Source organism: Lineus longissimus, chromosome 5 (genome assembly GCF_910592395.1).
Source record: "Lineus longissimus chromosome 5, tnLinLong1.2, whole genome shotgun sequence".
Lineage (NCBI taxonomy): Eukaryota > Metazoa > Nemertea > Pilidiophora > Heteronemertea > Lineidae > Lineus > Lineus longissimus.
Window position 1 is genome coordinate 5,184,937 of NC_088312.1, and position 18,137 is coordinate 5,203,073.

The 18,137-nt window shown below is 40.7% G+C and overlaps 3 protein-coding genes across 3 annotated transcripts; all 3 read left to right on the forward strand.

Annotated features, from left to right (window-relative positions):
- Positions 1-1,896, forward strand: LOC135487733 (carbohydrate sulfotransferase 11-like). The gene is made up of 3 exons (XM_064771802.1): positions 1-128; positions 608-666; positions 1,003-1,896. Exons 1-3 carry the CDS (start codon positions 11-13, stop codon positions 1,894-1,896), a joined length of 1,071 nt encoding a protein of 356 aa, XP_064627872.1. The 5' UTR covers positions 1-10.
- Positions 1,897-5,678: 3,782 nt separating this feature from the next.
- LOC135488398 (ciliary microtubule associated protein 1A-like) lies at positions 5,679-10,108 on the forward strand. The gene is made up of 4 exons (XM_064772996.1): positions 5,679-5,904; positions 8,021-8,125; positions 8,599-8,709; positions 8,918-10,108. The coding sequence occupies exons 1-4, from the start codon at positions 5,841-5,843 to the stop codon at positions 9,397-9,399; spliced, it is 762 nt and encodes a 253-aa protein (XP_064629066.1). The 5' UTR covers positions 5,679-5,840; the 3' UTR covers positions 9,400-10,108.
- A 1,798-nt stretch (positions 10,109-11,906) lies between these two features.
- Positions 11,907-17,077, forward strand: LOC135488679 (uncharacterized). The gene is made up of 2 exons (XM_064773340.1): positions 11,907-12,055; positions 14,564-17,077. Exon 2 carries the CDS (start codon positions 14,596-14,598, stop codon positions 16,726-16,728), a length of 2,133 nt encoding a protein of 710 aa, XP_064629410.1. The 5' UTR covers positions 11,907-12,055; positions 14,564-14,595; the 3' UTR covers positions 16,729-17,077.
- The last annotated feature ends 1,060 nt before the right edge of the window (positions 17,078-18,137 follow it).

The window sequence follows — 18,137 nt, forward strand, 5'->3', positions numbered from 1 at the left end:
ACCTTCTACTATGCAGTTTAGAAAGCGACTCATATCCATCTTATTATTGGTAAACTTTGCCATCATATTGACTTATCTCGCTAAAACGAACCTTCATGGACGAGAGGCGGTGAAGATGGAAAGCTTTGGTAAGTCTTGTTAATGCGTTTTCTTAGAATCTGACTATCCTTCATGTCTACTCCTCTGATATTATGATAAGCTTCTGCATTGACCAAATTATATCTGTAGCTTTAGACCCTTACTTATTTGACTTAAACCCTGTTATTCCAAGCCGAGCATAGGACACCAACAAGATTTCTCAACCTTCTCATTTCCCAACCTGTCTTCAGGTAATGTTTTTATCTATTTACAGTCAAAACAATGTACACGAACGGCGTACACGTAGACCTGGATCCAAGTGAAGCTGAAATCGTTTTGGTCCTATTATAATTGATCTTTCTTTGTATTCTTCGCCCTTTTCCTCGCCTTCTTCTTCTTCTTCTTCTTCTTCTACCAAGTTCCAATATCAACATCGATCTTGATGACATGACATGACAACTGAAATCGATATAAGTAGTGCTTTCGTGTAACTACATACTACAAATAACTCGCATGGATTGTTTTCCAGTAATGCGATTACCGAGGGGAATTGTGAACATGACGAGAAACCCAGCAACAAGAACAACGGTAAGTTGACCTTGCTATCTCGAACAGACCCATGCACAGTGCATATTTCTAAAAGTTGTCAGACAAATTACGAGGTATCCGTGACCATCGTAGGTGGGCATGATTCTTTGTCGAGAACTGATACTCATGTAAATTGGGGTCCATGAAAATATATTTCTTTAAGGCTACTTCTTTTGCACAGGTGGCTTGTTGTTGAAGGCACTGTCATTCATTGGCAGATCACAAAATCTCATGACAATATCTACATTCTTTCAAAGAAACGATATGTTCTTGTAACTGTTTGTAGTTATTCTTACACTGAAGTAAACTAATTGTGTACCATTTCTATTTCGGCAGGCAACTGCAAGAGTATTAACTATCTACGAACAAAGGAGGCAGAAAGCTCGGGATGTCTGCAAGAAGCTGTTTCCGGGCGGAGTGAATGTGACGTCACTTACAAAACGTGACGTCAACCACTTTTTGGTCGACGAAAAACGCAAGTTCATCTATTGTCAGATTCCAAAGGTGGCATGCACTAACATCATAAGGCTTATGCTTGGTTTAAATGGAGTCGAAAACCCTTATAATATCAGCAGTTCTGACATTTTCCTCTACCAAAAGTATGATGTTTACTTGAATAAAATGCGCCTACAATACTACAGAAAGGAAAAGATTTGGGAGAGATTGACCAATGCGAACTACACGAAGTTTTTATTGGTTCGCGATCCTTATGAGCGATTGTACTCTGCTTACCAGCACAAGTTGGTCGTTGGAACTGTACAGTTTCTACAGATCTATGGTTCTCAGATATTAAAAAAATATCGCCCTGGCCTTAAGACAAATGAATACAGGAGGGGACGTGGGGTAAGGTTTGATGAGTTCCTTACGTTCAGACTGAATCCTCAAGATTTTACGAATGCGCATGGGAGATGGAATAAGTCGGATGAGCACTGGGCAGAAGTTTATGATCTATGCCATCCATGTCACGTGGACTATGACATCATAGGAAAGTACGAGACGGTCGAGACGGATATGACGCACGTGATTTCATCATTTGATCCGCCGACGGATCTAACATGGCCGAAACGAAGCGATCATTACAAAAACAAGCCCACGGCTGATATACTGCATGAAGGGTATAGAAACATTAGCAGCGGGCTGTTGAAGAATATATCTAAACTTTTTGATAGGGATGTCAATATATTTGGTTATGATGATGTGGAGTTCTACAAACGAAATAGTGTTGGTTGAAAAGTATGATCTGTAACGCAACGTGAAGTACATCTACATTTTATATAGTAGGTTATATATGATTGTATATTTTGTAAAATAAGAAGTATGTGACCTAAGTATGTGACCATATTGGCCATATGTTTACATGTAGTATGTTTAATGAAGTAATGGAACAACAGCTGTGATGTCGAAATCTTTTTTAACAAAAATAAGGGTAATTGTCAGTATGAATGTCACACACGTGTGAACGGAGCGATCGACCACCTGAATACTTACTAAACTGTGGAAGGTCCAACTCTGCATGAAAGCGTATTGAATCATGTTGAACTGCATGCATCGATTGCACATAAAATTGAATTTGAAGAATAAAATGTTAGAATAATATACATAATGTATGCGGAGTCGCTTTTTGGAAATAATTTTGACTTTCAGCCTCCGGTGTTTCAGTTGACAGTCGCAATTTGTCCTTTCCATAAACACTGAACGCGATAAACTACACACTGTACATTAATCGCGCTATATTTAAACGATGCGCAGTGGTGTACAATGTACACCCTTGTCGGAAAGTTTATGGACACCAGTTTTTGCACATTTTCTCAAAAACGGCTAATCCTATTGAACCCAAATATTCACCAATGGTGGAGAATCTTCCTGGCTATCGAATGACGTGATAGTTGATATCAGGACCAATTGCATAACAAAGTTATTACATAATTTTGAGAGGCATCTATTTTTCACTTTTTGGTTGATTTTTTTTAAATCGAAGTATAAATCTTGCACCATACAGATAACAATGCTAAGACTTTCTGTGAAGAAAGTATTTGAAAATATCATTTACTTTTCATGATATATCAAAATATCAAAATTTTGAGATTCTGAAAATTTTGAGATTTTTCTGATTTTTCGATATATCCTAGTAGTACCCATGTCCCCTGAATGAATGGTGATTTTTTTCTGATTTTCAACTAAAGGAACATCTTGAAATTATAATATGAAAATTTTCATACTACCAAGTATCCACCTTTTCTCAGCAATATTAGTTGCTAGCTGTGCTAAATTGGTGCCAATCATTATTTGGGTATGACTTCTCAATGATACAGTTGCAAAAAACCCAAAAATATCAAATTATCAAAATATCAAAATTTTGATATTTCGATATATCTCAAAACCGAAATGAGATTTATCCAAATTTTTTTCACAGAAAGTCTTAGCTATGTGCAATATATACTGTAGGTTAATTTGGTTTTGAAAAATTGATTAACAAAAAAGTAAAAAAAAGATCCCTCTCAAAATTATGTAATAACTTTGTTATGCAATTGGTCCTGATATCAACTATCACGTCATTCGATAGCCAAGAAGATTCTCCACCATTGGTGAAAATTTGGGTTCAATAGGATTAGCCGTTTTTGAGAAAATGTGCAAAAACTGGTGTCCATAAACTTTTGAACATGATTGTACATGCGCGTGTACTTTCTCCGCTATACAGAGGGATTTCAACCTCTTTGGCGAAGGCCCAAATAACACATTGCCGTGGTTTGCTATGTCCCTGCGCTAAACGGGGCTCGAATACGATAGACATGGCTAAACTGTAAACAATTAACGCAACCGGACTCCAGACACTGACGTTCTTGTGAGAAAAGCGTCGCCAGATGATAATCAATGCCTTCATTTGCATGATGAAAAATGATGCCACCAGCTCTATCCATAAAGTGATATTGCCATTGTTATTTTACCCCAAGGTAATCGTTATCTTCCAATTAAAAGACGGGAATATGAATAAGGTACATGTATAGGACCGGTGCTTTAGGATATTACCGTCTTTCATCGCATATTCAATTTCCACTAAAAACCGCAGGAAATATGCTAATGATGAACATAACCAAAATACTTCATTGATGACACCATCATTAGAAACGTCTGACGAATATATCCTAAGGTATCTAATACTGGCTTAACAAAATTACCTATGCGTGAGAACCATTTTGGTAGTCGAACGGTACATGTCATCAAAATACAAGCTTTCCAGTAGACTATCAAAGCATGGCAATGCAGGACAAGCGGTGGGTTTTGATGGTACTGGTTCTCCGGATACATTTCAGCCAACTTGCTGCAACTGGTATTAAGAGGACTAGTGCCGCTGCAACTAAATTCCAACCAGTGGTGACAAGTGGAACATCGGCAAACGTCTCTATTGGGCCCTTGACTACTCCATCGTATAGTGGGAATGTATCGTACCCTACTGCTTCACCAAACGATGCTACTACGTCTGATGATGGCCTATCGTCTACTGAGTTCGGGGCTAAACGAACTACTAAATCGGATGTTACGGCACCTACATTGTTAATGACAACCCCCTTGACACGACCCCGCCCTTACCCCAAGCAGCAAGTAACGAGGAACACATACAACCAAATTGGTCACCAGACAGGAGGACCGAAATCTAAACAACAAATTCAGAATCGACGCAACCATTCACACATTTGGAACCATCGACCGACACCACAACATCACAATCATAATCATAATCAACGGAACCATTCGTCGACAGGGAATCCTCTTCAAGGCTTGTTGCAAAACGTGCAACAACTTGTCCAACCAAACCCGCTCCCAACGAACCGTTCAGCGTCTTCACCAATGGTATCGACACATGCTAACATAACCCAAGGCAAAAACGTAACAGGTTTGTGCTTTCTGTATAGTTCATCAGAACTTCAATCAGAAAATAGCAGAAATTAGGAATGTACCACATGTACTACATGTACCACTGGATAACTGTAGAATGTATAGCCTTCACCAGCTAAAAATACAAGATCTAAAATTCGGTCATCTTTTAAGATTTCGATTATTGAAAAGAAAGGTCTATCATATTGGCAGATAGGCTTGGCCACGGTGGCTTGGCTTAGGCTACGTTTATTTTCCGTATTATATTCCGGATTTGTTCATCTAGCCGGCAGGCCATTTTCATAACCGACTGCATGTGTGGTGATTGCGTTATATCCCAGCCCCTTACTATTAGCAGTTTTCCAGCCTACACGGATGTAGTCACACAGGTTCATCGAATTTTCCTATTAGGCCTATAACAAGTATGGATTAAATCTATACTTGATTGTAATAATATCATAAATCTATAACTTCAGGTAAAATAGTGATGAGTACTCTGTTCACCTTTTCTGAAGAATTTTTGCATTGGCGTTTTCCCCTCCTTTTCCATCCATGTAACTGTCACAAGTGTCTCGCTGGCAGCAATGTGTTGTACATATATGTAGCTATCATGTGTTGTAGTTAAGCCTGTTCTTATCATTTTATAGTTTACATGTTTTAGGGAAGCAATTTACCTTTCATACATGTGTAGCTTAGCTAATATTATTAGTCATAGAGCCAATATTTGTGTAGCTCATCCCACTTATTCAGCCACCGTTGGTTCAGAGTAGCTTTCAGTAATAGTTGGACTCCCACTCTGTCCAATTCAACCAAATCGTCCTTTCTGCACGTAAAACAATTCAAGTTGTAGATTATATCGATCACACACCCATCGCAAAACATCGCGCTGCGACATGAAAAGCGTCATAAACATTCTGTGGTACAAAATGAAAAGTGATAACAACAATCGGACGCCCTAACTGCCTATTCTTTATTCATGACATGTTAATATCCTGACAACGGTGATGTATGTTACGATGTTAGGAAAACACAATGCCGGTGACCATTGCCTAGTAACGAAGAGGGCCTTAACTTAAAAACCTCATGACCAACTCGCGATCGCCTAAGAAAACATCACAACTTAACCTAACGGGGGAAAGACTGGAACCATTTTGAGTTAAAAGCTTTTAGGAAGTTTTTAGATTGGATTAAGAGATTATTGGTTGAGATTGACTTTGCTGGTCACAAGCTCGCGTGGTTCGGATTAAGACAGTCGCTGAAGAGGACTCTGAGAGGTTGTCGGGCCTACTTGCCTTGTCATCATGCCGGCCGCGAAGGAAGATGTACCGAAGGAGGAGTATCCAAAGATCGAAGCTATGGAACGGGGTAAGCTGAAATAATTTCACATTGAACATCTTACTTTAAACTTGAGACAAACTGGTAATCGCAGATACAACTTGCTTATTAAAATTTAGGAAAGTGCAACGTATCCTGAAATTTGTGGCTGAAAATCAATCAATAATGGAATCGGCTGTAGTTTAACGCGTATACCGTACATGTTTAGTTTGATAATCGCTGGTATCTTCAAAATTGGTAATGTCAATTTATTTTATCAAAAACTTAAAGTGCGTGAGGTGAAACTGTCTCATGATCAGCATCTACTTATAACTCATTTGATATGCCAACATATTGTTAGTGCTTGGCAGCATGAAGGTTATTGTTTTACAAATCGTATCTGTTATCTATAGATCTGAAGTTATCACTAAAATGTGTTTTAAATGGGATCAATCAACTTTAAAACCACCTCACCATCATATCACATTGCCATGTTGATACATGCAGTTTCAGTAGCTGACTAACCATATGAAATGGAAATTCATGTATGTGTTATACACGAGGAGGAGGAGGCTGGATTATCGACATAGTACTTGCTGGTCTACTGCTATATGAAAATAAATGGTACTAATATAGTACACATGTATAAGCTTGACTTGTAATTCTCAGCATGAATAATGATCAAACATAACATATCTATATACATTTAGTCATATCCCATCTCATATTCAGGATGCTTCAGAAGTCCTTAAATTCAAATGTCAGTTAAAGACCTGGCTGTACGTGAGGCACTTTGAGGGGGCAGCGCCTTGAGCACGATTTGTTCGGTGGAAAGGCGCCCCACACAAATTTTATAATGTAATGTAATGTAATATGAAACATTGAGTTACCAATAATAATATCAGTTACTGCCTACTATGTTTGTGCCATCAGTGCATTTATCTTAGCTTAACTGACTTAACAGAGGGGATTTCCAATTGTCTAAATTCTTGAAAGGAATTGAAGAGTATTTTCATCAAATCAGTATGTCAGGACATGTCAGGATAAATAATTTGAGAAGGTCACCACATGTGTAGTATAATATTGATATGCTCGAGTTCAAAATGTGTCATACATCTTACATAACTATTATATTGGACACCAAGCGTTTAGCTATATACACGTTTAGACCTAAAATTTATAATCATTGATGACAAAGAGCTAGGCAGAGCACATATGACGCTCCCCCAATGTGAAGTGTCATCAACACAGTGCAACTGATTATGCTATCAGCGGGAATTTGGTCTTTCAATGGCACTGACATATGGCAGAAGCAGAGCCAAGGCCGAGGAAATACTTCAGAAAGCCGTCGCGAAAAAGCCACTGCTGTACAAACACATCATTGCTGCTAAGTGACATAACGACAGGCCTATGAGTTTGTATAACAAAGAATTGTGATGTTTAAAATATCACCAACTTTCTCTCTCACAAATAAAACTTTCTCACCAACTTGACTAATGCACTAATTTCAGTAAATAACTGAGTAAATACGGTAAACCACTTATTGTAGACCCCGGGGGCTTGGAAAATATGAAACAATATTTCGACAAACTTTACATGGTCCCATGATTAAATATCAACAATTCCTCATTTATTGGGAATGAAGTTATGCGTATTTTAATACTGTATAAGTAAAAGTGGCGAATGTAGCGGACTGAAATGTTGAGACCCGTGCTCTGACGATTATCTTTATTTATTTTGAAAATGTTGCTGTTCTATTCAAGAAAGCCCACTTATATTAAGTACATAAGTAATGTAACAATGACCAATGGTTTTTGTATACTGGAGTAAAGCTGAAAACAGACACGACAATGACCAATGGTTTTTGCATACAAGAGTTGAGCTGAAAACAGGCACGACAATGACCAATGGTTTTGGTATACTAGAGTTGAGCTGAAAAAAGACACGACAATGACCAATGGTTTTTGTATACTTAAGTGGAGCTGAAAACAGACACGACAATTGACTGAGACCATGTTTCTTTGCAACTTTATGATCGTTTGCGTTCACTATACTAATTTTACATTTTTTTTTTTTTTTCTTTTTTTGATTCCCACCTCTAAATCAAAATGATTTCCCCCTGTCTCCTTCTTGATAGCTGCTGCATGTATTTGGTTTTCTATTCCAGGTCCAGGCCCGGGGAGATACCGCCTCCCACCTCAACTTGGTCACTTAGAACACGACACCCGTAGGAACAGGGCTCCAGCTTACTCTTTTGGAATCAAAACAAGTCGTAAGTGCAATCATGAATTGGCTTGATAGAAGAAGATGAAATGTTGGCAGGCAAACATAATGCTTGGTCAATAATGCATTTGTTGACAGAAATCACGCTGGTCTTTACTCTTACATCAATATTTCAAGTGAATTTGTTAGTCCAGGTCCATCTTGCATAATGAGGAGCAATATATCTTGGCTTGGAAACCTGCTGCTAACAATCGATTTAGTATATCGTTAGCATAAGACCCCGAGAAAAGAATAACATATACGGTTATCAATTTGTGCAAAATTTCCTCACATGAATGCCAATCGTGTAGATCGATAGCTACAGCAACAATTGGAAAAAATGTAGCAAACACCTTTAGATAACTTGCCCATTGGACAGGCTTGACATGGTGACCACGATGAGAGTAAATGTCTCAATGTCTCGTTCGGCGTTCGTAAGTTTAATGAGGGGGAACATTCAGAATGGCTCTTTTCGTTTTGCAGCATATTCTGAGAGGACACCTGGCCCAAGTTATTCAATCGATTCAGCCCTCACGAGATTTGGGAGAGATGGAACGTTCCGTTACTCAATGCTGGGAAGACATGCTCTCACAAGTAAGTAATGCCTCTAAATGGCAAGCTTCAAAATTCGGTGGAAGTTTAGGGAAATCTTTGGCTAGTGAGCATTATCTGTCGCCGTCGTTCACTATACACTGACACAGATCTATATACTAAATATATCTGTGATCCTATCTAAACTCAGCTTTGGCCTAATAAATTCTGTCTGTAAGAAGCATCATTAATTTCTTTCTTCCTTTTTCAGAAGCGTACAATACTCCGGCTCCAGGGGCCTATAACCCGGAGCACGTCATCATCGATAAGGGAAGTCTTGCTCCAAAATACAGTCTGAGCCATAGGACTAACTTACGTCGAGCAGACAAGATCCCAGCTCCAAATTCTTACAATATCCCCTCCATGGTGGGGCCGGTCATTCCCACCAGGCGAGGAGGGCCTGCCTTCTCTATGGGAAAGCGGTTAGACCATTACAGCTCTACAACGGACTTGGCAAAGACACCTGGTCCAGCAGCTTACATGGCAGTCGATCCGACCACTAACAAATCAAAACCTAGTGAATATTCGATGCAGGGGCGAACCAAGCCTTTGCAAGACAAGACGAATGTCCCCGGTCCAGGAGCTTATAATCCTGAGAACGTGAATATAAACAAACCTCATAATCCTAAGTTTACCATGGGTATTCGACACTCACAGTACCTTACACCGCTCATTGTTGAAGTTAGTGACTAATGGAAGCTGAAAAGTATTTGAGCTAACTTAACCAAGCTAATGTTATACGATGAATTAAAGTGGGGTCCATCCGATTCAATCTTTGCAATGGAAGGCTCCCACACACACAGCAAATCGTGTCTTGCGATGATTTCGATGACATGGTCTTTGGCATTTCTTTTTTAACCGCTTGTGATGCTTGATTTCAAATCATCCCGATGAAATGGAACTTTCTGTGACAGCGTATCGCGGAAGGCCGTCAGTTCGGTGTGGAATTGCTTATTGAAAACTATTGTTGATGAATTCTTCCTGTTTCTCTACATTGTATACTAAATCCAAGAGCAAACAGGGAAATCGTCAGCGAGATAATGTTACAGAGGTCTTATTTTAAAAAGAAAAACGAACGTTTGGCTTTTTCGGCGTTAATGATGTTGTGTCTTTTGCGACTTGGACGAGCCAGTGCAAGAGAATATAATCATAAAGACCTCTGTGACATGATCTTGCGGACACTTCCATTGTGTGCTCTCAGCTTTACCTGTACGCGTTCGCCATCGGTGTTGTGATCGACTGAAGCTGTATCATATTTCCGTCCAAGCATTTTAAGTAACTGTGATATCATTTTTATTACCTTTACATGTAGCCACTCAAGAGATAAGTAGTTTTATTTATATTTGTGTAAGTGTACAACTAACATTAAATCTTGCATTGATCCACAACTCAATTCTTGTAAACATTGTGAATTTGTATATATAGAATTTCTTTTGAAATAAAATCTTAGAATGAAATTATCAAAGTGGTCGTACTATTTCTTAAACACTTACTGCAACTAAAGCCAGCGCACGCTTTGTGTTGCTCGGCCATGATCATCGATAGATTACATGTACGTACATGTATGTTGCACAATGAAGCTGCATGGTTGCATCAAACTTCAGACGAGATACCCAAAAAGTGCTATGAAGCACCAGCACATTTGTACTTCGACCATGCAACTACCAAAATGTATACAGCCAGCAGATTTCCCTGGATTGGCGCACGATCACCTCATAACAAACTTCAATCTCGAAGCACTGTCACATTTGCTGTTTGCCATACAAACCTACATGGCACCCGGGCATGGCACAGGCCCAGGTCTGGGCAACACGAAGCCTTTGTACTTGATGATGATGACGATTATGATGTTCTTTATCATAACATGTTATAAACCATATCTACCAAAGACCAAACCAACATGTTCAATATATCACTAAGATTTTCGAAGACAACGTCCAGCATACCACCAAGATTCATACTTGCACAAGAGAAATTCAGAAATTTACGAATCCATACAGTCATGAGCCCGGAGGTAAACTGTGGGCATACACGGGAGCGACTACACAAGACATGTGTACACCTTGCCTACCAGCCAAGAACTAACATTGTTTACATGCATTATGTTACGTCGCGCTATAGGTGCTATTTTAATACGGTAATCAGCATAAATAAGGCAAACGTTTCCTTTGTAGTATGCTTCTCAGACAAGCCGCCAGATGGAACTCTGGAGAAATGAGCAAATGTTTCTATTTGAGAACCATATCAAACAGTATCCTTTATCGTCATCGCCATCGTCGTTGTCACCAACATCATCCTCAGCATCACCAACATCACTATCAGCGATACATTTGTCGGCGTATTTAATACTTCAATTCCGGACATCTTGGATGGTGCAATCATCAGTTAATGTGTTATATACTGATCTAGATACCTTGTTCACAAGGTTTTCAGGCCCAAAGGTTTTCAAGTTTCATCAGCCTGTCTGTTTGGAGCTTGTACAATATACAAAATAGAGCTTTCGGGCCGGTTTTAAAGCATCATTGATGATTTTCTTAGTGCTAACCTAATTTCTTGATGGGTATCTACTAGATAGGGACAGTTGTTGTTATTAATTGAGAACACCGGTAACTTGATAACTCGGTTATTTGGTAACTTTTTTTTCCAGCGGAAGAATCATCAAAAGACGCTCAGTGCACAAGCCTATTTTCCTTTATATTACCAAAGAATCATATACACTGTAGCTGATGGGGCCAATCGTATTTTTTAGGACCCAACACAATTTCGAAATTTCGAGATATAGCAAATAAAAGAAGAAGGTTTCGCACTGCGGCCTTAAAGGGCGTGGACAATTACATGCAATTCTTTAATTTCTGGACCGAACTTATAGAATCAAGCCTTCAACATTAACCTTAGTCAAATTCTACCTTTAAAGGAGCAGGCGCCCCTGTCAAGCAGTAGAGCACCGCATTGTTACTCTTCGAGTAACCAAATATTTAAGTGCGAGATCTATGTGAAAACATTAGTGCACAATGTCTTTATGGTCAAGAAATATGCATACAGAGTGAATATTGTGCCAAGTCATAAAACCACCTGGACGGTGAAAATTCCTGTTGAGTAGACCGTTAGGTTCGAAATTAGATCAATTTATAAGCTTTAGAAAAGCACAGGCCGATGAAAGCATAGAGAATGACGTTACTTTGCTACATGTATTGATGTCCTCATTTTTGATCGTGATTTCGAGAGACATGCGCAGTCACCTCGGCGCGACGGTAGAGCAGACGTGATCAACCATGAATGACAACAGCATGACATGACGAAGAAGTCTTTCGGCGGAGGATATACGGCAACGGAAGGAATATTTTACAAGGTGAGTGCTCCTTTGATGTTGTCTCACGAGATTACCTTTGGAAATGAGAAAGGACACTTGAAAGATTCTGCTTTGGTATCAGTAGAACGAATAACCTAGTGTAGTTTCTTTAGAATGACATTTTCTTTTGGGAAGACCGCTTGGCACAACAAATATGTTTATTGAACGATATCGCTATGAACGTTAGAGCAAGAACACAGCAAGATTTGAAATTGGCTGCATTTCGATGAACATGATGAAAGCGTCATTACCGAAAATCAAGCAAAACCTCAGTTATGTATCGGTATTATACATAGAAAATACTTCCAAATGTCAAATAAGGCCAATAAATCGACTGCCACATCAGTAGACTGATTGACAATATGACACTAATCTGTCAGTGTATTTGAAGTGAATATGACAAGTGTTTGCTTTGAGAATCATCCGTTATAAAAACTTAATCAAGTCACTCAAGTACACTAACACGCACGTAAACTGGTATAAAGCATAATACAAGGAATATCGGCATGGGTCTCCAATGGAGGATATCGGGTCGTCTTTGACATGTTTGAATGTGTAGCACTCTCTGTAATGGAGACTATTGGGCCGTCTTTATCTAGTGATTTATCGAATGATTAGACAAATTAGCAATATGTTCATGTCCAGCAAGGGGGTCTTGGCATTCCCTAGAAGGTTAGTTGACTCACTTATTTTACCGGCCCTTTCATGATCCATATAACCAAAGAGTTATACAGGCCTATTCGCAAAATACTCTGTAATAATCAGTGTATGTATAATAAAATAACGGGGTTAACCACTGTGAGCCTATTTCCTCTGTTTATTACTCCCATGAACATTTAATCATAAATCCTAAGCTTCTTAGGTGGAATTAATACTTCTAATACTGTTAATAATTCGCTGCAAAAAAGTTTCAGTTTTGGCTAACGCCAATGGCAAAAAGGAAGCCTATGGTCCGTCAGCTTAAAAAATTATGCGTCCACAATACATGTATGTGAGAGAAACAACCTGTTTTGTGACGGTTTTGAAATCATGACGGGCAAACAAAATGTAACATTACATTGGTGCGATGAATTCGTTGAAGAAGTGCCAAAATTTCATGACATTTTGTTTGTGAGTTCATAGAACATTGAACTTTTGGTTAATTTGCTCCTGTTTTCTCCTACTTCTTCTTCTTCTTCATCATCATCATCATCTTCTTCATCTTCTTCTTCTTCTTGCAAAAAAAACTGGCAACATCTTTATTGGCGTATAAGGGTAGACTGAAAGCAACCTTCGCAGTATTAGGCATTGACGTTGGCATGGCCGCAGTCATGGCATCACCCCAGGAAGCATACACACCCCGAATACGAAGGTTTCAAGACCAACACACCATTTTCAGAATGTAACCAGTTCAGGAAAGTGGTAAAACTTAACTCTGCGATTGGAGGTTTGATATCATTTACCATATCCAATAAATCACACATGTCGACACGAACAAATTACCTCTTCAACAATTCGCTCTTTTCTTGTCTACAACTCAATCGGAACGATGTGCTCACTAACCTATTTATTACATGAAAGAACTCTACGCAACCATATCCGGATGAAAGATAGATATCCCAAAATACCTCCCTATATGGCTCAACATGATCAAATAAAAATTGGAGGCCATAGAAGTATGACATGATGACGATCACGAAATATCTCAGCTGAGACGACACAGTCTTTGATATTGATGGGCCTCGAAATGCTCATGAATCGAACTGGTTCCAAAAGCATAGTTAGACATCTCGATTTTTTTAAACCAAAACCGTCCTCATGATCACTGCTTCCTGTCGATCTTGCTTCAGTTATGCCAGCATGTCCTGTTGCACGATACGCATTTTGGTCAGAATGGAGTCTAAATAGACGTCAAAACTAAAAGCATGGCTCGACATCAAGAAATCCATACAAACATTATAACATTATTGAACAAGCTCATTACAACTACAAGTACATTGTAACTTGCGATAAGCATTTCCTCTTGGCAATTTCATGAGAGAGGCAATTTTACCAATAACAAGAATATTTCATCAGGCCAACTAATTGCCATGACAAGACCTAGATGGCTATACTCTTTCTTTGGTGGCTTTTATGGCTCTGTCCATGGCAACGTAACTCCGTCACGTCCATCTACACGCATAATCACTACTGTGCTCTATAATTCATTGCAAGGAGAATATTCATTCATAAAACAGGAGCTGGCAAGTCCTAATTAGTATGGTAGTTCTTCAAACTGTACACATATTCAGAAGTGGAAGTTCAAAGCATGAATGCTGTCTGATTTGAGACTGTCGGGTTTTAAAAAAGCATAGTCTTCCTTCATAAGTCTATGATAAAAAAATCGATGTATACTCGCTCCGGCTACAATATCGGTTGGGGATTGCACGATTTCATGAGAGCAACAGAAATGTGCTATCTTTTCTAGGAGATAGACCTTCACTTCTTGACGAGGATCAACATTGATTCGTTTTGCTCTTGTCTTTGTAGGTGTTGCGTATGGAACAGACGATGACACAGCCATGACGTCAGCAAGAAGCCCTGCGAACACCAAGATGGACAAGAGCCTGGTGGTGAACATGCTCAAGTTCGAGGCGACCACCAGGAATAGTCACCTGCCGCCCATTGCGCGGTCTGTCGCGGAGGAGATGACTCATAAGACGGAGGCCAGAGTCCGCGCTAAGCCAGCGCTCAAGGCCGTTCCAGACACTGTCAAGCTCTACCAGAAAATGAAGAAACGGGGAATCTTTACGGTGGGGTTGAGCGCCGATAGCAAAGTCGAGGACAATTCATTCAAAATTGAAACTAAAGGATTTAATCTGTCGAACGTACCAGATAATTTGACTTATACGCGTGCTAAAAATAAGGACGAGGTTTGGGTTGATGTGAAAAAGGACCGTCCGAGGAAAGAGAGACGTTGTCAGGACGATGGGCTCATGTGGCCGAAGTATACGCGGAATAATACAATGATTTTACCGAAACTTTCATACGGTGTGGACAGAAAGAAGATGAAACCGCTTGTGCCCGTGGAATTGGAAGTAAATGGGACATATGAAACGGAAATGACTCCTGCACATGATCAGGAAGAGAAAGCGACTAAACCGGGAGCGGATGCGCCAGAGACAGTAATGAATGGAGACGACGCGTCACATGAGAACCATCGAACGGAAACGAGTTCTATCAATGTGAGCTTGATATCGATTGGACAAGATCAGAAACCACCTGATAAACCTGATTCAAACAACAAATCTGAAGAAGACGACAATACACAATCGGCGCCTGCTCCAGTAGAAAATTCGAAAGAGATTGTGACGCCGACACCTACTACTGTTTTTTCGCCTCCCATTCTGAGACAGGTCACAATTGGTGTTGACATCCCCGAGCCTAACCCTGACACCAAAAATAAGAAAGAAATTCGCTCAATGTACCCAATGTATGACTCAAACGAGGACAGAAAGGAGAAACAGAGGCAGAACTGGTGGGAGAGACAACAGCGTAGCCCAATGCATTCGCATAAACCAAACACTAATATTCCTCTACAGCAACAAAATCGCCAGAACGCGACCATGTTTTTGGCACCAATTCCAAAAGCTCACACGGATATTCGAGCCAACAGCAACACGGAAAGAACAAAAGAAAATATCAAGATCGTTGTGCCAAATAAGGAATATGTGAACGCTGACGAGATGCAAAGAAATAACTTGCCGAGACGAAGCAGCGATGATTATCTTAACTTGCCTGGCGTTTTTGAAAAACATTTAGAGGTTGTGAAGACAATTGCACAATCACGAAGCCATCAGGCGAAATCAGTAAACGGACAGATAGATCTGTCACCTCGGGTCACCGGTTTGAGCCAAGCGACAAAATCATTGGCCACCTCTACGCCGCCTGTTACCTCGGTGCCGCCTCCGTCCGCTGCGACGGTAGCGCTCACGGATGAAGGCACGTTTCATAAGATGGAGTCAACCGTAGAAGGAGACAGTGTGTCCTTACCAGAATCAGTTGCTCCCTCTATTAAACCTAATGCGGAGCCAGTTGCCAGAGTTGAGATTGCCATCAGTGGGTCGCGAATACTACCAAGAATGAGTCCGAATGATGGAGACAATGATCAAGAGAATAGTGCAGTTCTTGGGACTGGTTTGACCGTAAATGTGGGTGGGGGCGACTCGGTTCAGAGTTTAAATTCAGACAACCACCCGCACTTGTCGCACCATGAGAGCCTCTCAGCGCACAGTCGGTATTCGGGGCACGAAGATGATGTCAGGCCAAGTGGTCCAAGAAGACGCACAAGCAGCTTCCTGGAGCTGCCGCAGTCGCCGATCGATCCGGGCGAAAGACCGCCATCGACAGAACTAGACGCTATGGATATCAAGGAGACGGTTTCTCCTTCAGCCAGGGATCAAAGCGCGGGCGGACATCAGACTCCTCGACGGCGTACCAGCAGCTTTCTAGAACCTCCTGGGTCACAGTGTGACCCTCTCGAACGTCCACCATCGAAATCGGACAGTGTTGACTTTAACCCTGAAGAAGATAGTGTGTTTGGTGAACAGTCACCACGACTTTCTTCCCATCCGCTTTCTCGCCGTCCCACTCCTGAGATCCTTGTCTCGACCGAAGCGGAGGAGTTGGAGGTGCCGCACCTCAAGGACGGATGAATTGGATGTGATACGTAACACGTAGTTGTTCATCGACAGAAAATGTTCGGCTTTTATAAAGACTCGAGCCACAAAAAGACTCATTGTAAGTCTTGTCATGAAAACTGGAAGGTTGGTCTCGAACAAGAGTGTAAGGTAATAAACAGGACCCGAGATGGCTCGGCGGTATCAAGGCATCTGAATAAATTCCAAATCTGATGGTTTGCAAAGCCCTTACAAGATGCGGGACAAGATGCCTTCGACGTGCTTTTGGATACATTATTATGCAATATCATAAATACTGTACAAACTAACTGTGATTCTCTAAATAACTGCTGAACGAATGATCAATAAAGCTGTTTTTATTGTACAGGCCGGTTGTTCCTTACTGTAATTATTCACCAGCCACTACACGGGGGCCGGGCTCTGTCCTCGTGCATCATTCGGACATACTTTGATGCGGGATTTCTACCCACCCAAGGGTCATTCAACATGAAGCGACATGAAGACACGCTTTCCATTCATGGCAAGGATCACCTGAACTTGGCTGAGGCAGAGAGTGACACTTCGCCAATGTGAGAGTTAACCATCTTCGTCCGTTAAACCAAGGATGCAAAACGTATGAACAACATCTTCACAAATACCTTAGTCAGTACTATTTGGTGAATGCGACTAAATCAAGTCAAGTCAAGCCTTGTCTCTGTTTGTTCCAGACTCAATAGTTCCGGACATGGTGCACAACGTCTTTGCCAAGGACACAGCCAAGACCACTTTCTGGCTGTGTTGTCTCCGTCGGTCCACAACTCAATGGTTCAGGACATGGGTTCACAATGTCTTTACAGATGACACAGCCACGACACCACTTGCTGACTGTGTTGTCTCCGTCTGTCCTTCGACTCAATAGTTCAGGACATGGGTGCACAATGTCTTTGCAGATGACACAGCCAAGACCACTTGCTGACTGTGTTGTCTCCGTCTCTCCTTCGACTCAATAGTCCAGGACATGGGTGCACAATGTCTTTGCAGATGACACAGCCAAGACCACTTGCTGACTGTGTTGTCTCCGTCTGTCTTCGACTCAATAGTCCAGGACATGGGTGCACAATGTCTTTACAGATGACACAACCAAGACCACTTTCTGACTGGGTTGTCTCCGTCTCTCCTTCGACTCAATAGTCCAGGACATGGGTGCACAATGTCTTTGCAGATGAATCATTGAAGAACACTTTTTGACTGTGACAGGAGTCAAGTCTCTGTTGTCTGTCCCTAACTCAATAGTCCAGGATATGGGTGGACAACGCCTTTGACAGTGACACAGCCACGAGCACTTGCTGGCTGTGACAATAGTCTAACAGCAGAAAGTCGTCTTTGACAAACACCACCGGGACCACCATTCAACACAAAATTTGAGTCCAACTACGAAATTCCAG

Bases quoted from the DNA above. Each gene is read 5' to 3' on its own strand.
- LOC135487733 (XM_064771802.1), top strand. From the start codon at position 11: ATGCAGTTTAGAAAGCGACTCATATCCATCTTATTATTGGTAAACTTT. The intron at 129-607 runs GTAAGTCTTGTT...ATTGTTTTCCAG, and splicing joins GGTGAAGATGGAAAGCTTTG to TAATGCGATTACCGAGGGGA. The intron at 667-1,002 runs GTAAGTTGACCT...CTATTTCGGCAG, and splicing joins ACCCAGCAACAAGAACAACG to GCAACTGCAAGAGTATTAAC.
- LOC135488679 (XM_064773340.1), top strand. From the start codon at position 14,596: ATGACGTCAGCAAGAAGCCCTGCGAACACCAAGATGGACAAGAGCCTG.
- LOC135488398 (XM_064772996.1), top strand. From the start codon at position 5,841: ATGCCGGCCGCGAAGGAAGATGTACCGAAGGAGGAGTATCCAAAGATC. The intron at 5,905-8,020 runs GTAAGCTGAAAT...TTTCTATTCCAG, and splicing joins GATCGAAGCTATGGAACGGG to GTCCAGGCCCGGGGAGATAC. The intron at 8,126-8,598 runs GTAAGTGCAATC...TTCGTTTTGCAG, and splicing joins TTTTGGAATCAAAACAAGTC to CATATTCTGAGAGGACACCT.